This window comes from Euwallacea similis, chromosome 15 (genome assembly GCF_039881205.1).
Source record: "Euwallacea similis isolate ESF13 chromosome 15, ESF131.1, whole genome shotgun sequence".
Classification (NCBI taxonomy): domain Eukaryota; kingdom Metazoa; phylum Arthropoda; class Insecta; order Coleoptera; family Curculionidae; genus Euwallacea; species Euwallacea similis.
Window position 1 is genome coordinate 77821 of NC_089623.1, and position 23480 is coordinate 101300.

The 23480-nt window shown below is 33.4% G+C and overlaps 1 protein-coding gene across 3 annotated transcripts in view; it reads left to right on the top strand.

Moving 5' to 3' along the window:
• Positions 1–23480, top strand: part of LOC136413869 (uncharacterized) — a 57156-nt gene that overhangs the window by 2218 nt on the left and 31458 nt on the right. For all 3 annotated transcript variants that reach the window (XM_066397614.1, XM_066397613.1, XM_066397615.1), the window contains exons 2-10: positions 879–1035; positions 1090–1240; positions 1291–1478; positions 1534–1695; positions 2485–2655; positions 2716–2999; positions 3056–3249; positions 3440–3601; positions 4213–4511. In XM_066397614.1, the coding sequence (XP_066253711.1) occupies positions 885–1035; positions 1090–1240; positions 1291–1478; positions 1534–1695; positions 2485–2655; positions 2716–2999; positions 3056–3249; positions 3440–3601; positions 4213–4511 (1762 nt within the window). In that variant the 5' untranslated portion in view covers positions 879–884. The remainder of the gene's footprint in view (positions 1–878; positions 1036–1089; positions 1241–1290; positions 1479–1533; positions 1696–2484; positions 2656–2715; positions 3000–3055; positions 3250–3439; positions 3602–4212; positions 4512–23480) is intronic.

Consider the following 23480-nt stretch of genomic DNA (forward strand, 5'->3'; position numbering starts at 1 on the left):
TAATTTAATTTATCAATTTAATCATCATTTTATTATCATTTATCAAAGCTATTTTAATTTCCTTTAGGTTTGATACAGAGCTAGCAATTAAGAATTTCTTGATCGATTTTTGTGCATCATATTTTGAAATGTAAATATAAGGAAATTTTTAATGATTTTGATGAAATTAATATTGTTTTTAACGGTTTGGCACGGTATTTCCGACCAAAAGATTATTGAATCTTAAAGGTGAGTATACCATTTAGAAGTATACTAAATAGGGCAACTTTGATGAAATCCCCAAAAACGGTAGCTAGGAAAATCATTGCGTGAGCTATCATTGAATAATACTAATAAATACGGAGTTTTAGATTTTCCTATTCTTTGGGCAGCTACGTTGGGCTCGAAAAGGCACATTTACTAATAAAAACCATCTAATTTTATAAGAAATTTAATGTGAATTGTAAAAATGTAATCGTATTTGTGTTTTGAGTGGTAGGAAGTGGAGAAATAGCAAATTTAAATAAAAAAGGGGTGTTTTTGACAAAATTTATTAAAATGTCTATATTTTGAAGAAGAGTGAGGTTAGGGTCCTCATTTTGGCTGCATTTAACTACATTTTAAATAATCTATCCACCCTCAATATATGGCCCTTTCTTCTTGAAACACCCTGTATAGTCAATTAAAGTAATTTCCCTGATAAAAAGTCAAAACTTTAGATTTTTTTTTCGAAAACGTAGTAGGATTAAAAGAAGTGTCTAGTATGACATATAACTGCCATTTTATCATTGTGTGTGATATTATTTCAATTTCTCTAAGGCCCGCTTACAGAATATACGATCTACCTCGAAAATAATTGGGTTGTAATAATTAGTATCATATTTTCTTTTTTTTGTTAGAATATAATGACAGACGTGGAAAAATGCATTAAAGAAGTCCTGTGTCTCCAACTGAAGAAACCAAAATACTGGAATTGGGAAATATCTACGTCCAAATCGTCTCCACACATTGCCCTTCCTACAATCCAATTATATAACTCCAAAGGAAAATTACTAGGTAAAACTTTGCCGAAATTTTATAAGTTTTACAACTCAACAATAAGTTTTTCAGTTGAAACCAATGACAATGGAACTACACAAATACAAAGATGGAATTCATTGCATAGAGATTCTGCGTTACCATCAGAAGAACCTCGAAAATTCTCGCAGTGCCTTCAACGGTCTAGAAGCTCCAACTTAGAAAAGATGCTACCTAATTCCAGGTGCGAAGTGCTCTTTCAAAAATCTACAACTTAAATATTAACTCTCTTAGAACTAGAACTTCTGAACAATTAGAAAAACCATTAAAAGGCATCTCAGAAGGCAAAAACATTCAGAGATGTCGAAGCGACTCCGTAGCAATGCGTTCTTATACCAAAAAACGCAAAATCCGTTCTTTGAGAATGGATTCCACTCCTCAATCGTACAAAACTGTCGAATTGAATTATAGAGCCTCGAATGGTATATCTATGAAATTTCGCTTACATTTGTAGTTATTAGAAATTTTTTCTTTTAGGCGAGATAAGGGCCGATTCATACGATACCAGTATAGCCAGACTTGCTAAACCCTTGAGATACCAGGAAGACATTTTTGCTAGACATCGCATAAGTCCTCAGATGGAACCACAAGAGCTGTATGATCGTAGGAAAGGGCGAATTGATGGAATGGATAGAAGAGGTAAAGAACAGATGAAATTGTGATATTATTTTAATTCACATGGTATACACATCTATTTTAGTAAAAGAAACTTAAGCCCGTTTCATACTATTGGTCAAGTGACACATACCTATATCAAAGATGACCACTTCCATTTGTATGAAGCAGTCTATGGGTTTTCCAATAGGAGCACCATCAAATCAATGTCTCTTTTCAATTTCTTTAGAAAGGCAAATATCTGTAAAAACTGACAACATTGTTATTATATAGCTACAAATTTGATAATGAAGTGTTCTTAATTAATTTTCCTTTACGAATAGCTTTCTTTCATGGAATGGTTTTTAAGACTAAGATTAAAAAACGTGAAAAATGAGACCAAAAACTGTCGTGTGTGTATACATTTCGACTCCCTTTATATCTTGATTAGCCGTGTTTGAGAACCAGAACTTATTTTCTCGTTATTAGATGAAATTGTGTTTTCACATATCTTTCGGTTGCTCATCTTAAAATCCTCAAAATTCTACTGCTCAAGACAAATTTTAAAATGTATTGTTTTTCAAATTCAAATGCCTTTTTTTGTTGCTTTGGGGAAGTCGTGATCTCACAAACTTCAATACTATTTAACTTGAGACTAGAAGGTGTATTCGACTATCATGTCTTGGTTATCATACTCTCATAAAATTGCGGTAATTTTAAATGAGGAAAAATGACTTGAAATTTGATGGTTGTCTTTAGGAGAAACTTATTTTAATGTTAAAATATAAATCAGAATTTTCAAGATGTTTCAATGCAATATTTTCATTCCTTTAGGCGAAATCAGGGCCCGTACCTACGATCCTAGCTATGCTAGACTGGCCAATCCCACTAACTACGAAGCCAACATTTCCTCTCGACATCATGCAACTGAAAGCACTCTTCATTCAAATCCGCGAGAGCCTTATAATTTGAAAAAGTCACATAGTGACGGATTGGATATTAAAGGTAAAAACAAATCTCTTTCAGACTAAAACTAAGTTAGTTTTAAATCCATTCCTCCTGCAGTCAAGGCAAAGCTGTTGCAAATCCCTACAGAAAAACAATCCTCCCGGCCTTATCATCGTCGATCCAGAAGTGACGACTTATTCCAGAAAAGTAAACAGAAATACGATCTGGAAGAAAGCAGAAGGCGAGCTGAAAATGATGGTTATTTGAAATTTATCCATCCTGAAATCGGGCCTCAAAGTGATGGTAGTAGTGCCCAGGATAGGAATAAAAAGAATCGCTTGGTAGGGTATTTAGCCACTGCTGAGACTGTAATATGTGATAATAAGCCTAAGAATATTGAGGTATATAGTGAATTACAATATTTTAATAAAAAAAAGCAATTTTATAAATTCTGTAGATAACTAACGTTGCTAAACCTAAAAAGTACGTGCTTCGGCAGAGTAGGGCTGGAACTTTGGTTCTCGAAAAGGAAAACTTCAGTGCGCATCATAGGAGAAGATGTCATGGAGAGTTTGGAGACTGTGCTCAAGATGAAAACGATGTTTATATCACTGAGGATTCAGATTCAATCAACAAAGAATATCCTGCTAGGTATAAAGCCATTTTGTTATTTTTTGCAGAGTGGTGTGTCATGGGAATCTTCCTGTATAATATTGATAGCTATTATTTAATTTATTTTATATTTCTTCATAGCATACAGAAGTTAACAAGTCAAACTTCAAATTCTAAAAAATGGATTACAACACGTTGATATTTTAAATGATTGATGATTTTTTTTCAGGCAGCCTCAAAGATCTACATCATACAGGGATGTGCTCTATAACCCAGTAAATGCCAAAAAATATCCAGATCGATTCAGAAATGATATTCTGACTGATTTGTATACTGTTTCAGAGCATTGGCCTCAGCAATATAGGCCATGGGCTTCTAGTAAACCAACCAGGTGAGTAATTAGGTTTTCCTATAGGACTTTGAGCTCGTCCCACCTTTTGATCCATCCATTTTCGTTCCCGGTACTTATGAATTGAACATGAGCCGTGGAAATGTAAAACAGTAAAATTGTCCTCTTTTGTCCCTGAAAGTATGCGACCACACGTCCCGCTCGTAAAAATGGTGCTTGGTCTTACATAGTGTCGGTTTGAGTGTGATTCTGTATTACGGCTGCAGCCCATTTTATTTCTGCACTGTTTATTTTTATTGTTAAATTAGAAATTTATGACTGTGGCAATGAGATTTCTTTCTTGGGAAACTATAGAAACACTTAATTCTAGCAGAAAAATATAGATCTTTAACAACCATCATAGTAGTGTAAAAAGAGGACGTTTATTTAAAGTGAAAACAAATTGTCAGTAATCCGTGTGAGTACATATATGTTTAAGAAAATAAACAAATTATTCATTTTGAGTAAAAAATCTTCAATTTTTACATACTTTTACTTTTATGTAGAAAATCTTGTTTAAACATTATATTTAGGGATTTAAGAGAAATCTTCCACGATAAATAATAATTACTTTTAAAATCTTCCTTTTTTTCAATTACAATAATTGGTTTCAGAGTGAGCTCAAAACCACTCCAAACAGAAAATCACCTCTTCTACTCCAAAAGCGACGTGTTCCCATTTCAACAGTTACTTGCTCATCGAAGTACCAAAAAATATTACCACCCCATAGTCGACGAAAATTCCAACTACATTGTAAACGAGCCCTTAACCACCCCTGACAGCGACCATAGCCAATCGTTGGCAGACTCTATCTCTATTAGTTTGCAAGAAGATGTGGATAAGAAGCGAGGAAGGTCTAGAAGGAAATATCATCATAGCTTGACTTTTCCCAACTCTACTGAATTAGACAAAGGTAAGTATTGAGTGGCTGTTTTTAGCAGAAGATCAAGTACCTTGACTATAATTATGGTACTCCCAAAACCTGTTGAAATTCTTGTCTTTGAAGTCTCGATTTTTCTTAATGTTTCCATCAAACTGTTTATTGCTGTTGATTCCAGAGCTTCAGGGAGTTGTTTAGTTGATAATACTGTCAATTCTGCTTTCTCTAATGAGATTTTTTCCGTTTGGAGACTGATTTGGAATATATTCTGCAGAGCGCCATGGTCTGCTTGCCAATACTTTGTTGGAATTGCCTTTACCAACGAAAGAACTATTTGCAATTCAAAACTTAAACTTATTTGCTCCAGTTTTCGGAGCGAAGATTATGCCGGAACTCTCTATAAAAAACATTCTTAAAATCCAATTAATAAAGATTGCAGTGCCTTCTTCAAAGACATAGTTAGTATCTCCTTCAATGTAAGGATTGTTGACGAACACTTTAACAGAAGCTACATCTTGATAAGTAACAGTTAAGTTCCTAAATTGATGTATGAGAATTTGAGAGTATTGATAAGATAATGGAGTAATGGAAGACATGTTTCAATGAAGAGATTGTGTTGCAAGTACAATGCTATGGACAATTCTACATTTTTGCTTTGGGAAGATAAATAAATTGTCCTGCATTCCACTTTTGAAAATTATTTACAAAGGACTTAAATATGACAATTTTGTAAGGATTAGTATATTAGTAGAGCAAGAAAGGTATATCGAGAACAGCAACAATCTGCTTTTGTCTCATATAACCTAGCCCATCAATGACCCAAACAATAAGTCTTTAAGCTCCCACTTTCAAATATTCGAGCCCTACGTCCTGTGCACTACGTCAGTGGGTCCTGCCGTGTCCTGCGACGACTCAGTTTAAGCAGGCACGCTGCCGCCACCACGAACTTACAGTTGCCACGTTTTCCTTCAGTGCCCTGTATGCAGGACTTTCCAATATCTCAGAAACGGAACTTTTAAAACAAGTTGCGCTATTAAAGTAGTAGTTTTCTGGCAATATGTATGAACGTGGTTTTTAAAACCTGAGACTGAATTGTTGGTATTAGCAGAGTTAATACATTTTTATTCGGTGAATATATTAAATTGTTAAAAATTCCAGTGGCGTTTGCAACATTTGGGGTAATTGCAATTTTTGCTTCATTTGTTATTTCAACAGTGTCGTTCTTTTTTAGCTTTATACCCCTGATTCTAACAGAATTAAAATTAGAATTTTACAGTTAAAAACTGCTATATTCCTAACATCTGTGTTAAACCGTTAAAGATTCCAGTTGTCTACGTAATCTTCATATTCAGGATTCTTGGAATTTTTGCAATATCTTTTGGTTAAAATAATGGATTAATAATCAAGTAAGAAGTCAAAGTTGTTGTAAATGTATTTTCTATCTTCGCCTCATTAAATTCTTAAAATGTCCAGTGGCGTATCCATAATTTTTTTGCTCAATGCCAAAATAAATTGATTTACAAAAATAGCTTAATAACTGAAACTCAACGGGTACTATTAGTTGAGTGGAGGTTTTTTGAGGTGTATTTTGGCAACATTGTCGACTAAAGGACCTCGCCTCCTTCGTCCTGCTGCGTTGCCGTTTCAACGCAGTAGAGTGTAGAATTTGACGTGTGTTTCAATCTAAAAGATACGCGCTTCCGCGCGTCCACCTTTCCGAAAAACACGTGGTATCCACGCAAAAAAACATGTCCAAGACCTACTTTTATACTGAATTTTAAGTGCTTCCTGTGTTTTTAATATTAAGTTTCAAATAGTTTTGATAGTGTGTGTTTATGACATTCAAACTCGTCCTCATTCTGTTTATCTTGCATTGGACACCTAAATTGATATTCACATTCAGCAACTTTTAAAAGGTACCGAGAAAGTTGGTTTTATCGTAGAATTAGGTCAATTTTTGCAGGACCCCGTTGGAATTATTCAAATTAGTGACCTTGATTTTTGGACGGGTTGGAGGTCTACGTACCTACACCGGGGCAGTAAAGATCGGTTTCGGCGCCCCTCCCAAATTTTTTATTTTTATAAACATCTTATACGTTTCTTGCGGAATTTCATCATTTTTAGACATTTTAGATATATAATTTGATTTGAAAGGTAATGTTGGTAACAGAATCTATCAAAACCGCCTAGCAGATCAGGGTATTTGTCAAACGCAAAAAGTGCAGTCATCAGTGGATTTTTGCATATTTTCAACCGGTGCCTCTCAATTTTTGTTTATTCCATTTTTACTCCAAATTCCATTATTCCCATATATGCCTGAAACTATAAAACATGACCTACTTGCTCTGTTAACTTAATTAATCAACCTAGTTAAATTTCAGAGTTGTAGGGTTTTTATTTACGCAGTTTGACAACATTATATCTCTTGCAGACCGAAGGTTTCTGGATGGCTGCTCGTATTTAATACAACATAGTGAAAGTGGAACAATGGCCTCATAATTCTATGATTTAATTTAATGATTAACACATTTTCAATCCTTTTTTTATGAAATACAAATTTATTTTCCTACTTTACTTTCATTTATATTAATAAACTATATGCAAGAGCTAATTATTGTAATATCCATTATCATTGTTATTCAATATCGATTATCGCTTATTCAATATTTATATTATTATTGCTTTTCTAGTACCTTGAAACGATCTGAGGCAGTGGAAGTTAGCTTAATTTTAAAGGTAAGGGATGCAAGTCCACTAGATAATCTAAACTGGCTAGTATATTTTTGAGGAAATGAAATGCCCTAAACTGTACCTTCTAATCACTTAATTAAAATGTTTTTATTTGATTTTTTTGGTTGCGTTCTTACTTTGAAATGATCAGAATAATTTAGAAGTGTCTGTTTAAATGTTTTCTTATAAATCTACATTTATATTATTAACATGTGACAATAGAAATGGTTTTTGATCGGGGATTGCCTGGAAAAAGCAGAGATTCAGAAAAAATTCAAAAATTATCTGAACCTTCTTGCTGGAAATGAACTACTCGGGATTTTTTGCAGAAATTACATCTCAATCTTGATTTTTTACCCGGAAATATATTCCAGATTTTGATGATCGGTGCCTTAGATCTAAATAATAATTAGAGGAAGTTTTGGTTTCTCCTATCCATCCAAGGCTTAGATCCTCGAAAGAAACTTGAGAATATAGACTATCGGCTATGAAATCGTTTTTATCGGTAATCAACGCGTACGTCTGAGAACATGATTTGCCATTTGACAACTCAGAAACTATTGCTATTATTTCTGTGTTTTATAACTTCAATATTTATTGAGTAATGAAGGAAATACTAAGTCAAGACTTTTCGGAGATTTATTCAGATATAAAGAAATAGCAGAATTTTTTTTCAATTTTGTAGGTTATTAAAAATTAAAAGAATGTATTTACTGATAATTACTGACTGTCTGAAGGAGCTGCTAAGGAATTCAGATTTTTAATGGATCCCTGCAAATTTATCAAAATTTGGGGGTTTCTTATAGATTTTGTGTCTTGATCTCTTTTAAATAGCTAGAATTTTCAATGTATCATTTAGTATTTTCAGAAATAGAAGGATCTAATATTACCTGGAAAAAAGTTTTCGTACGAATTTTTAGAAAGTTCTGGTATGTTCCAAATTGTTTTGTAGATATTATAAATATAAAAATTATTGTAGATTTGTTAGGATACAAGCAAAAGACAGAGTTTTATTTGAATTTCGTAGAATATACTGCAACGAAGGTCTCTGAGATTAAATGAATGTCCAAAGATTCTTCTAAACAAATAAATACTTAAAAAAATAAATACATTGTTTATTCGAAAAGGCTCAACTGCTAGAAACAAAATGATATGCTAAAAAAGAATATAACCTACGGAGAGGTGTAATAACAAACAATGTATATCTACGTCTAAAAACTGTGTGTCGCTACAATTAAATCACGGATAGTATTGTAATGTTTAAATATCATGAAAAATAAACTTTGAAATATTATGTGAGATCTAGCTGTTGTATGATGAAAAAATAGAGAGTTATATGAACCTTGTCCAAAAGCTATAGAAAATCGGTCTGTTTGTGCAACTTTATCGATCGTACCGTTCTTTGATTTCTTAGGGACGTTTCATTGAACCTGGTTAAAATGAACTTGTTATAACTCTACTCTCTGGATAGATACCGTCCTCTCTGTACATAAGATACTTTGAACATCCTCTTTAGCCCGCATCAACAGAAACGAAGTGACCTGACCTAATCTGGATCTAATAAGGGTAAAGTAAAATACTTTTATAACTGATGTAGCCCGGAAATCTTTACAATTTTTGATTATAAATCCTGCAGAATCTTAAATGCATAGGAAGTCATATGCGGGATGTGAGAACTAAAAGTAAATTTAGAATCGAAAGACATTTCTAGATCCCACACGGAATTTTCCTATACAGAAACATAATTGGTTTATTGAGGCTGTTTTAGCTGGTTCTGACACATTTAGAGATATTTATATAATTCAGGAAATGAATTCAAAAACCGTTTTTATCCTATTTCCATTAGTTCAACACATTTGCTGAAAAACATATTTTGATCAAACTACGAAATGTAGAAATGTGTACTTTTTACCACAACTTACCTAAGGGATAAAGTGAGTTTTAGCAGCAGTCAAATAAATTTTCAACTACAAGCAAACCTCTATAATTTTTGAATATGGATAGAGCGAATTTTTAAATTTACTCCAATTGGTTTTTAAAACAGCAATCAGGGACACACTGAATAATTTTCTGCAGAAGAAAACATTTAGTGTAGTCCGCAATACTGTGAAAAATTTTCAAGTTATTCCCATACACCAACCTCAAACTGGTGATGGATCATTAATGTAAATAAGAAAAGAACCAAACTAAGTAACGAATTCAAATTTGAGTACTGCTGAACACACCCAGTGATGCATAGACAATCTACGCTTGAGCTTAGCAAATTAGCTTGGTCAACTCAATTGAGGGTTTTCTAAAAGTCTGCAAAAGAGTGCTTCTTTTGGAATATTCTTAATATTTTCAAATTCTTGTCAATTTCTCAAAGTTTCAGGATTTGCTAAAAGTTCTAAAAATACCTTGACAATAGCCAAATTTTCAATGAATTACCTATCAGGATTTCCATTATTAGAAGAATCTGATAATACTTTAAAAACAAATGACGAATTGTCGAAGAATTCTGGATGACTTTAATTTCTTCAATATACCTCACAATCCCAGAAATGTCACTAAATTTTTTAAGATTCAAGGATTCTCTATGAGTTTGTAAAAAAATCTGGATAATTAAAAAAACAATGAAAATTTTTATACCATATGTATTTTATATTGAATGAAATTAAGTCTTTATGCTTCTACTGTTTGTTAATGAAATGAAGTTTTGCCATAAAATTTGCATCTATGATTACTACCCTAAGCTCGATCCCATAGAAGAATACAAACAACTTAGTGATCAATAGGTATTGAGCGAAAGTTTATAATACATTTTGGAAAAAGTGGTGTTACCTATTTTTCACCCCTACAATAAACACTCAAATGCATCATTGTTTCCCTACTGAAAAAGCTTTTTTTGGATGCAATTAAGCACAACAAAAGGCTGTATAACTGCGACAAATGGCTAATTAAACAGAACCAAATAACTCGAACCGACATTTGGCAACATAGAAATCAACCACCTATTATCGCGATTTAATTAGATACGCCACACATAAGGTAAATAACAATACGAAATCACCCCTGTTTACCCCCTAATATTCGCTATCTGTGAATTTTGGTGTCGGTGACGTCACACCCGTTTATTTTATCGATAAAGTCTCGCGGCGTAATGGCGTCAGAGGGCTGCCATGGAATTTACCACTGAACGTCGACGAGAGAAACAGGGCCAATAAGAGTGGCTCAAATAGAAATTAAAAGAAGTTTTCCTCTTTGAAAAACGGAAACACGTAAGCAATATAAGGGGAAGTTTTTATTGGAAAATTCGCGGATAAAGCTCTGGTTTGAGATTCATAGAGTTTGACCTCAAAGGCCCCCTTCGATTTATAAAAACGCTTTCCAGGCCTCGATTTTCGGAGGATTTGGACTCGTAATAACTCGTAATATTTCCAAGCTTTTATACGGGTGTGAGTGTGAAAAGCTCCCGCACTCTTTGGCGAACCTTTTCAAATTTCTATATTATTGCACTTTTTAAAGCAACGAGTATATATGGGTAGTTAAATCCCCAACGCGCAATTTTGTTTTGAAAAGACTTTATAAAATGAAAGAATAAGAAATGTCTCGCCTTCACATTTCACCCAACGGCATTCAATAAGGAATTCTCCAAGTCCGTTAAGTCCCATTGTCCCTCTGGCTTCAAACACTTCCCCCAGCGCCAGCGTAAATGGCTGAAAAGGCGTTGAAAATGTCTTTAAAAATTCAAAATCCATTCGTACAAAAATGCCTTTCTGTAGAATAAATTCGTCCGTTTGTGCATAAGGAAAGATTGTTCGCCCGAGGCTGATCTCTATTTCAAGAGACAATCTTCTGGAAAAGTCTATTTACTCTAAAAGTTTTCTCCTCAAAGACTGTATTTTTGAATGGATAGTTATCGTGTTTTATGGTAAATAAGAGATGTTGAGGGAGCCATAGAGGCGGAATTGGATGCTGGTGGATGAACCGTTTTATTGACAAAATATTGCTTTTAGCTTGGGGAGTTTCTGATGTTGATGTAACTTCGTTCTGTCTATGGCCAATTAATATAAAAGTATGTACAGGGTGTTTGCTAAACGCACAGTACAACTTTAAGCGAATATTCCTTAGATCAAAATAAGAGAAAAGTTACTATCAACGGAATCATCTGAAATCGCTTCATTTCCAAAATACAGGGTGCAGAAAATTTAAACTTTCAACATTACGTTTACTAATAACGGCTATTTTTTAAATTCACACTAAGATTCTACCAGTATTAAAATCTCTATTAGTTAGCTTATGAATTTAGTACATTTAAATGTATGTCGCATTAATCAACGTGATTATTGTTAGATACGTCTAGTGATCTGTCAGCTCCTTTCTCTCTTTGAAAAATATCAAGAAAGTACTTAAGTTATAAGTCTAGGCTGATGAATCGATGTATCAACACCGAAATGTTTGCTATGCATTTATACATTGAGCGATATCCCAATAGTTAAATTCCTGATAGAAAGATTGTTCCAAGTGTTCGTCAATGTCAATATGAACGCCACAGTTGGAAGGAATTATACTGTTCATGACAAAACAATGTCCAAGACTTTTATTAAAAAAATTGGAAATGCAAACATTTGAAAAATTTTTAGGGCACCATTATTATACTCATATCACATTAAACGCGTTTAGGAACTTAATCCTGTTGATTTATGCCATGTGTTGCATTTTGTGAGTGGCATTTGCTAACAATAATTCAAATCTTTCACCTACTGTTACAAATTCTTTTCACCGACAAAGCGAGTTTCTCTAGAAATATAATAAGGAATTTTCACGAGAATCGTATATAGGCTGAAAAATACCAACATGAGGTTCATTTTCAACTCCGATTTTCATTAAACGTTTCATTTGGATTTTTTAAAATCTACTAAATCATTTTAAAGTCAGTTCGATTGATATTCTACGAAGTTGGTAAATACAATCTAGATGATATTTTCCTTTTATAATATATATATACTATAACTTGAATTACTCTTTAATACGTCTAAAAAACGACCCTATAAGCTAACAACTACAAACTGGTTGAAATTCTCTCTTAGTTCATCTGTGGTTATGGAAATACTATTAACTTTGAAAAACGAGTTTCATGGAAACTTGAACTCGCTCGGTCAGGTAAATTACATATAAAATACGTGATCATATTAAAAGCACATATCTATGTATATGTGATATACAGTTTTATTCTTGTTAGAAATCTCATCGTATGGATTATGGATCTCTTATACAGAATACCCTAAAATAAGGTTATAAGGCTATAGGCCTGAATTCAGCGCATTAAAAGTGCAATAGCATAATTGCCGTTTATTTGAACTTAAATCATGTTGACTCCATCCATTTGGGATTTAACACGTGTTGCAAATCTAATATAGTAGCGCTCTAACTACTGCTGTTCCGTGTTCCACGTCCTGGAAATTCCCAGGAGCCCAAAGGCGATGATAAAACATGAGGACCATTATCTTCCTAAATCTCGTCCATTACTTATCGTAATGAACTTTGCCCATCGTATAGGGAACTGTTGTGCAAGTCCGGGTTTGAGTTGTAAATTTCTGTAAACTACAGGGGTGGAAAAAAAGTGTATTGCTGGGTAACAACAATAATCCATGGCGCACACTAAAAAGCACCAATCTTGCTTGAACTTTGACAACTATCTGCAAGAAATGTTGTTTGTTGTTTCAGTTACAGTGTTCCTCGTTGAACTCAGGTTTTCCAAGGCAATAAATTCAAGTTTGAGAGTTTTATTTTCGGTAGGGCTTTCATTTACGTTTTCCTGAAACTAATTTCAAGTTGGAAAAAAGCTGCACTTTAAAGCCAAATTGGACTATCGATAAGTTAGGGAGTTTAATAGGAAATTTCCCAATATTCTTACCCATAAAAATTTTCATCTTTTCTTGGAAAAGTGAGGATATTTTTGTTGTCATTTTAGTATTGTTATATTAAAATCATAGACTTGACAAGGAGAAAGACACGAATAAAGGCACAAGACCGCAAGAACACTTATAGGTGGAAAAATGGTTATTTCTCTTTCGATAGTGATAATTGTATTGAAAAAAATCACATTTGAGGTATACCTTTGAGATCGGGTTGAGGCTGAAGGTCAGGAGGACCAACAGATAGATAGAAACATGTACGACTGCAATATTACCTCTGATCAAAGGATTGTTTTGTATGTTTTAATAATGAAAATTGTATTAAAGATCATCAAAATCGTGCTCCGAAACATCTTTTAGAGGATAAATTAGAAATAAAAATTTAAGCCGAAATTCATATCATTCAAAATTAAAACATATGACTCCAACTTAAACCTTTATTCCAAAACATCCAGAAAAAGCAAAAAAGTTCTCAATTTACAGAGCGTATATTATAATTTCATTAGAGAAGGAAATAATTAGTGTAGGCTTCTTATAATAATTGGATACTCTAGGTTTAAGTGATGTGTTACGATCATTTGCATACTTTTATTTTATTTTTTTGAAGTTGAGCTAATAATTAAGTAAATAATTGAATGGACTTTATGGTTTTCTATATGAACTTGTATATGAACTTCTGTTGTACTAGTACTATAGTTTTCCACGTTTTCCTATGTCGCATTGTGTAGATTTGCTCAGCATATTAATATATCAGGAAATTATTCGAAAATTTAAAACTTGCTCATTCTGGGCGGCTGAGAAAAGATATATCTAAATTTTCTACAATTTTCGTTTACTTTGCATTAATGAAACTATATATGTGTAAGCCAACTCTTGTAAGTTTCTTCAAGTCTTTGTATGTTTTGTTGCAACTTCTCATGAGACATATTCAGACATAAATCTGAAATGTTGCAATATGCAAGTTATGGTAGAATGGCTGCAAAGAATAAAACTGAAAAATGTCTAAATTTTCTATAATTCTTGTTTTCTTGTTATGAAGTGCTTTTTTTGAAACCCCATAATTTTACTTTAACTGACTTTTGATTTTCTGAAAATTTAAAACAGGTACGTTATGCGCGGCTAAAAAAGAAATATGCATTTTTCGTATATTTTATTTTCATTGTGTTTATGAAATCGTATAGCCCACTGTCAGCTTTTGTCCAGGTTTCCCTATTACCCCATCATGTGTCTTCAAATGTTTGAAATAGTCGCATTATGGGCGTCTGGAGAACGAAAATATTTTCTGTAATGCTTGCCTTCTTTCTGTTAAGGAAGTCCTTTAACTCATTGTAAACAATTTTTTCCGGCGTTCTCTAAATCAGTTTGTAAAGTCAAATTTCTACATAAAATTACTTCATAAGATATTCTTTCAAAAATTTTAAACAATAAAATTATAGGAGACTAATAAGTCTAAATATTTAGCAATTTTTTAACTTTTTATTTGTTTTATAACGGATGATCACACTGAATTATAAACGTGAGGTGTTGACTAAGCCATTCACTGTATGTCATCAAACATTTAAGTAACAGCTGAATTTATCCCATACATGCTTCTGATATTTCAACGCTTGAATTTTTTTCATGAAACAATAATCTACTCATAACGACACAACTGTACCTCTATTTCTCCGACACTGTGTATCTCTATGACTTTCGAGATTTCCATGTTGGTCTTTTTAATGATTAACCTTTATTTGAATTTAAGAGATCCGACAGTGAAGCCAAAAAAACTTTCCTTCGCGTTGCATCAAAATTAGGTCAAACAAACTTAATTAGAATTTTCGTCATTTTGACCCAAAGCCGCGTGTCGGCCAGGCGAGCGTACCTGCATGAGCGCACATCACCGAGCGAGCATTCTAGATGATAAATGCTTCTGCGGTTGAGACGGAATTACGAGCGAGAGGCCGCTCGCTCGTGCTCGCAGATGTACGTGTCGGTACATCAAAGGGTTTGGATATTTCAGCTCATGCGGTTGAGACGATGAAAAATTGAAAACAGTGTTTAAATCTTCTTTAGTTAATGTGTGTCGCTTATGCTCCTTTATAATTTTTAGTTTTGTTAACTTCAAAGTGTCTCGAAATCTGTAGGTGATATTTTACAAGAATATTTAGATTTATTCCCTTTGCAGTTTTGTAAAAAAATAGTAAAACCAGCGATTGCGACAATGTTTTCATCCACCATTTTGCCTTCCTTTCCATTTTTAGGACCTTTCCTATAACGATAAACGACGCAATCATAATAATAAACTCAGTAATCTATTGTCGTCATCCATAGTTTCTATTGACCGGATCCGGAATCTGGTTCAGCTATGAAGGAGGGCAAAAATTTGTGCGCTTTAGCTGGTTTGGACGTTGTTTGAGCAAATACGATCATGAAATCTACATATAAAAAAGACGAAAAATGAGATTACAGGTTATAAGGGTTGGTTGTACACGTCAATGTATTTTCTTTTCAATCTCATATTTTTATTTTTCTTCTTATTGATTTTCCTTCACACATCATCTATTGTCTAATCTAACTAATGATTATTTGCTCAGAATTCACCTGATTTACACATTCTATATTTTCCTTTCTAATGTGTGTTGAATAATTCTTTTCACGAAGATGACCGTGTAAATATATTTACTATTCCATATCAAAAATGTTTTCTTTCATGGCAACAATTGCGTTCGGAATTTTGAGGAATATCAATTGTTAATTTCTCAAAAAAGTACATGTATATTTTTTTTTATTTCAACTTTCATCGTTATTACCTATCTTTAGAACTGTGTGTTCAATCAATCAATCAATCACACCAATTTAATTGATTTGAATCCCTCAGAAATAGGAATACTTTTGCATAATTCCCTTCTGAATTTCTTATTTGGCACCAAACTTTGGTGTCACCTTTTATTACTGAATAAATATTTCTAGGTTATTCCAATTTTTTTAAATCTAAATAATTTTAATCCAGCAATTAATTCAATTTTATTTTCTTTTGTCGTAGGTAAGTGTTTGCTAAAATCTCATCCCCCCTTTCCACGTTAAGACGAATTCGGTTATCTAAGATGCCAGTTTTCCTAACACAGCCATCAACTTTCAGCAAACCCCATAAAGAGAGGATATTCGTAGCTATTTTACCAAGACACTTAATTGCGCTCCTCGGGATTTGCCGGGAACAAAATAAAAAGTAGGGTTTATCTTTATCTGAATGCTCATTTTTACGGCTGCTTTTTCTGCTTCTGACACGCAATAGATTAGGTCGACACAAGTTTATATACAGTCGTTTTTGAGGCACGAAGGTTTGAGCAAATTAGATTAAATTAATTATTTTAGTGATTTAATAATGTTGAAGAAGATTGAGATTAATATATTAATCTGAAAATGACCAATGAAATTATAATAAGTATTGCTATTTTATGTGTCGGTATTGGAAGAAATTTTCACATTTTCAGTTATTGACAATCGCACACCAATTCTCATATTTCAATTGGTCAATGTGTATTCTTCATTGTCAAATGCGAAAATAGGCCGTTTATCTTCTTGATCCTATATTGAATCTCAAGTCTTTCCTTAATCACAATGATGACATCGGCTTCTCTCTTTATAGAGCAAGACTTCGGTGATAAGTTTAATGTGACAGCAGTGTGCAATGGTTATATGGTAAACCTAATGAGTTTGTCTGGTCTTAAAATGGTCACGTATGTTCTTGTATCTATGGTGATCTGGATTATTTGTTGCTGAATATGTCCAGTTATAGCAAGCTTTTAGCTTCCCAAGTTATTCATTTTAACGATATTGAGGCCTTGGTAAGCACGGTTAACTGCTTCCTTACATTGTTCCAACTTAGTTTTCTTGTAGCTTTCTTCGGTATCTGTCATTGCTTAATCTTCTAAAGGACGGTGACGGATTTCATGCTTTATGGCTGTTACTTTTGACATGTTTCGCCTCTCCGTCGATGGCGTCATTCTCTATACTAAAGTTTGGACACTGGCAGCGATATTCTTCACCACTTTCTGTAAATTGGCCATAGATATATTTTCGTCGTTATTGAAAATCATTATTTCATTAGTAATTAAATTCTTTAATATTGCTCAATCGTTTCGTTTTTATACCTGTAGAGTATACATATATAAAAGGAAGCAATAGATCACTCAATCTAGTGCCCAGGATAAACTTCTTTTTTACTCTTGCCTTTTATCTGCGGTGGCCTCACGCTGCCTAACCATATGTCTTACATAAAGTAGTATAATATTGTAAGGTACATACCTAGGAATTCTTTTGTAAGGTACTATAGTTATTACTTGACAAGTGTGGAAAGTGATTCTTTACTGCAGACTGGTTACAGTTGACTGAACAATACGAAGTGGATTGTGGTGAGCAGTCCGAGTGCAGATTATTTCACACACAGTGTTAGGTACTAGCATATAGTAAGACATGGTCATTTTGTGCAAGTTGTATTCGGTACACTACATTTTTTTCAACAAAAAAAGATTTTTTGCTTAAAAGTTAAAAATTCGATTCAGCTGTCATTAAAATGGCTACTGGACAGTCAATGTTTTGTTTTTCTTATCTCGTTGCTGTAGATATCGGTGCGAAACCATGGAAAAGCTTATTATATAAATATTAGTGTTCCGTGAAATCTTTACTCGCAAACGTGTAATAAAAGGTTTTACTGCACCCGTGTCAATGTCTAATATTGATAAAAATGTTTAAAAATGACGTATGCCGTTTTAATTTGCATACGATGAAACTTTTTACACCAGACATGCGGTAAGTGCTTCTTTAAGCTAACAAATGTACGCAATAGCCTTTATTGCACGCTCGTAAGAAAAAAAAACAATATATAAATAGGTAAAATGTGTTAAACACTTCTTCATGCCGTCGGTATTATTTGAATGATTACTAATTGAATTATTAGTCGATGATTCGTTGACCTTATGATGATCTTAATGAGTGGTTTACCTGATTGACTAATACAGACATAACGTTGGTTGTTCTTTTCGCTAAATAAAAATTATTCAAAATAAGTAAAATAATGGGCGAATGTCCAAAAGAAAAAAGTCTCAATTCATGGGGCTAACTGACATTGAATTCATTGGAACCTTGACAGTCGACTTCACCATTGTTGGCTCAAGAAACGGCAGTGGCGCCTCGAAGTTTCTCTGTGCGAGGTTTAAAAACTTGGGGACTTTTTCAATAATTTCACGGAATTATTATATATTCGTTGGATAGGCCCCTAAACAGACCCTCCACAATTAACAAGAGTGCTGGAAAGCACCATAGGGGAGCCCTTCTGCTAGACGAGTTGGGAGGAGGCTACCCGTTGATATCTCCCAAAGAGAGATTAGTGGAGAGGAAGCAGGATACTATACAAAAAATTTTTCTTAATAATCACTTTATTAATTAAAGAGACCAATTATAGAAAAACTAATACCGTGTTTTATCATCATGATTTATTTTATTTGTAATCCTTTGAGACCACTATGGTTGGTACATCAATTCAAATATTCAAAACACGACGTTTAGGAAAATCTGCATTTTCCCATTTCCATTGCTTTGTCAAAAGTTTTTCCATTAGATTCAACTATGCATATATGAATGGACGTTCAGAATTTTTACCATTCTTGTGCAGACATATAATGATTTTTAGTGTGATCCCTGAATGTTTTAAAAAGTAATATTTTAACGCATTTGTTCAAAATTTCGTACCAGATTTGTCTATATGTATGAAGAACTTTGTTTCAATTATCCAATTCTTGAAAAGAAATTTCCACTTGGGGTATATATGTAAATTAATTTGATTTTTATAGATGTTGAGAAGATGTTAACGATAAAACAAATGTTTCTTTTAATGTTGAAATAAGAGCACATATGTGTCACTTTAAGGAAGCAATTGTTTTCAATCATTTTCCAAATTGTGAATTTTACGTTTTAAAGTTCATTATTCCGAATTTTTGATCATTACAGAAACATTTTTGGAACAAAAATGGCTGTTATTCAAATCAATTTGAATTTTTGGATAGCGAAGAAAACAACTGGAGGTGCGGTTTTAAAGATTCCACACTTTTAGGAAAGCAACACTTTTAGTAGGTCAATCAGAGCAAGTGTGGATATTCTGCATGTAAACTAGATGGAGTGAGAGGTTTCCAAAGGTTACGTGAAATATTTCTGATGAACGATTATCTGAGGGATTTCTTGGGATCGAAACATGCACATATATGCCAAAGTTTTTATTTAACTACTAACACTCGTATGTAGGAGATTTAATACCTCTTGGAAGGACATGTAAAGCCACAAAAAGACAATTCTGCAAAAATTTAGCTGTTCCTCTGAACCTAATGTTATAGCTACCAACCTTCACGGACCGTATCATCGGGACCCTGGAAATTTTCTACAGTAAAAAGGACATTCCTAGCGACAGCTAAAAAGCGAAGAAGATTGCTTCGCACAATGGGACAACAATCTGGATAAAACAATAAATCTCGACCGCAGCCTACGGACATTAATGATATCCTGTCCATTATAATGATGGATGTCTCGTTCGATGGCAATGGAAAAAAGTCTGAAGTACTCAGGTTCTAATTAAAATTTCAAGGTATTTTATCCACTCGATAAATAACCGCCGTCATTAGTAATGAACGTCATCAGCTAGTTAATATCTGCATAGTTTATTTTTGACACATAATGGATCCGTTTTTGATTAAAATGGATTGTAATGGTCGGCCGGTGGGTACGGCGTTCGGTTCTAATATACCCATCAATCTATATTTTCCTCGTGTCGATTTTCGTGATTTTTCATTATGAGAAGTTATGCAGACAGGAAGGGGTTGGAAGGCTCAGTGTAACAATGTAATAGACTGCCGTTGAAATGCAAAAGGAAGAAAAAAATTTTCCATTGGAATACTAGCACTAAGAGGAGCGAAATCTGATGACTTTCAATATTTCATTAATTTTACAAAATTAAATTTGGAACATGAAAGATATAAGGCATCTGGGCAATTTAAAGCTCAAAAATAATTTATTAGATAATGCAGATTTTGTATCGCTTTTATTGCCAAATTATCAATATATTGTTGACTTTAATTATAAGTCCATAGAAACTTTGAAATAGAACCTGTGCATTGGACAGATCTTTTGTTTCTATGGAAATTAGCTTAAAGCTCAGTTATATAATATGTAGTACATTAATAATTTGATCTGTAATTCCTTAATTCGTGTTTGATACGCCACTCGGATACACCGCAACTATGAAATGTAGAATAATGAAATTTTCCAATAATAAAAAGTTTAGTGGCCTTTGCCGTTTTCAGACGCACAAGCAAATTTTTGTATACCAATTTATTCATCTCACATTTTTGATTATTTAAGCATTTCAATTTTCCTCCGATGTACCGCTCCGATTTAATAATTTTATCTTGATAGGGTTCGGTATATAATAATATCATGTGACGGCATGAGAATATGGAAACTATGGAACTGGACTCTTTCGTGGAATATCAATGTGCTTTTATCTTTTTATAAACTACTTGGTATACGCCATTGTAAAATAATTGATTAGTTTTGATATTTACAAAAGAATTTCTGAGTTTTTTAATTAGTAATAATATGGAGGAATGGCGTCTTTGTTTGAAATGCAGATACATAGAGTTTTCAAGGAAAATTTACAATTGGATAACTTGCAATTTTCAGTGAGTTAGCTTCGAAACTTGATTTTTCTAACCGTTGTCTATGTCTTGTTGAGATTAGATGCTTCTGTATATGCCCATTTAAATATACGTTTACCCTGGAATGTATTGAAATTTAGCATTTCCTAGGACAACTTACACCTAGGTGGCATAGAACCGAATTTCATAAGAACAAATATTTGAATACTTTATTCCTCATCAAGGCAACACAAGACCAATCTTAAAATTTGAAAAAATGAAAATATCAAAATGTCAAGGGATTTCCAATTTGCAAGTTCAATGTTCATTTCCTTAAATGGAAACCCAAGCAAATGCTTTAGTGAACTACTACAATACATGTTTTCAGTGCGAATTTTCAGAATACAGGTTTTGCTGTAGAGAGGAAAAAAATAATTGGTTTCGTGGCTGATGGTACTTGGCAATCCATAAATGAGGAATATTCTTTAGATCATGTTTCCTCATTAACAGTAAGACTAGACCTCAAACTGCGAATACCGCAAAACCGCAGCGTGGCACAATTTTAATTTTCGTTTAATGCATATTGCAAAAGCAAATTAGTAGTGAAAGCGAAATAAACAATTTGAAGCCGTCTTTCTGTTCTCGACATTCACTTCTAATATTAATTCACGGTTCTTGCATATTATTATTGTTTTTCCCCACATCCGACTGAAAACGCAGTACGTAAACTGAGTCAGTGAGACCATTGTTGCCCCCTCCCTCCCCCTCCCCATGTGATAAACGACTGTTGTGCTGGTACTGCTGGTCCGGTAAGTATCTTTTACTACACGGAGCGAACGACCCAAGAACCGACAACCCAACAGTTGATAAAATTTTAGAGTCCGCGACGGGCAGGTACTACCACAGTTGGTACCGCAAGTGTGTTGTTTAGTGATTTCGATTGTGAATCGTGAAGTTCTTGCACAATTCATCGGATAATTTTACGTCAAGACAGTACCAGATAAACTGTAAATATGTAACAGCAAAATGTAAACGATTAGCTATAGCTGTAATATTACAAAGCATCTCCCCAATGTCCGTAATAGGAACTATTTATCTTGCTTATTATCTACATAGAGGCGGTATTTACCGAATGCTTTCCTAGAAATGCAGAGCTGAGATTTAATTATACGGTTTCAGGCTGATATCTGATGAAAGTGGACCAACAATAGACCTTTCTAGGCATATGAATTCTCATTAACTTTAACTAACTGTCCCAGAAATTTATACTGCAGACTAAATAGAAACTGATTTTATCCTCTGCTTATGTTACCTATAGCTACACCCACCTTTCTGCTTCATATCTAAACTTATTCGTTTCGTCATCCATCACTCTTTCAAGAAAGGAAATGGAAAAAGTCCTCTCGGTGAAATGAAACTCTTAAACATGCAAATAAAACTGGGTTATGTCGATCACAGTCTGGATCTCGTTCCAGAGGCGAAACTTGGAACTTTTAATCTTGATTGAAGATCACGACATAAAGATATCAAGAAACATTTCACAGATTAGAGTTAAGGAATAAGTTTATTCGGACTCATTCAGTTTTGTATCATTCTGGAAACTGAAAATTGGTTTCCTGGAAAATTTGGGAAACCAATTTTTCATTTGAATTTGTGTCGGAAAGAGGCTGGCTTAAATTACTACTTACTCCCTGCAAACGGGTTTACTTTAGAGCGATTACATATCTGACTTAAGATTTTTATTATAAGAACTTTATGGAGTAGCATTCTTTATCTTCTAATAGCCGTAGTTTTATTATGTTATTTGCTCATTTTTACTCCTTTGGGATAAATCCAGACATTTTAAGAGTTAGCTAGAGAAAAGACAGAGGTTACCAATTATTATACATATAATATATATATATATATATGCTAAAAAAAATTTAGAAATGAAAATCAGAGAAAAGAAATTTCAAGGAAAGTGCATCTTTCTGGATAGACAACGAAAGTCCCTCTTTGGGACGTTAGGAAAACATTCGAAGAGGATAGTATTGAAAGCAAGACTTTCAAATATTTGTTACTTGTAGTTATTGTAATTCGCTTTTCCATCTTTGTTTCATTATTTCACTATCTAGGATATAATCAATAGATAAAAAAGATTTTTTATATTATTTGGGTTTCATAATCAACTACGTTTGAGCTTATAAGATGCAAATAGAATGAATTATAAAAATCTCTATTAGATATTTGAAAGAAGTCATAGGAAGTCAGTGAATCCGAGGAGACACAAAAGAGTAAGAACTTCCAAAAATCGCTCTTTCTGCCACTTTCCTCCATGTTTAATCCATTATTTCAACTGTTGTGGAAGAATCAGTAGGCAAATAGAAGAGCCATTTGCTGGTTTGTGGGTTTCAAATTCCACCATTAAGAAAGCAATTACGATCTTTGATATGTATATATTGGAAAGAAACCAGAGAAGATTAATAGATCTGACGAGAAGATAAGTCAGAAGAACTTTCAATATCCAATAGTTAATCCACTTTTTGTTCATTATGGTTTCTTATACAAAAGAATCGGTAGAGGAAAGTAAATGCTCGGAAAAGCTTAAGGTGAAATTCGATTTGAGGTTTTGAAGATGATGATTAGTTAATTTATCAAGATGAAGTGGAGCTAGATAATGAAGTTCTTTAGATGGAAAAGAGATTATGCCATCTAATTTGCTAGAGAAAAGT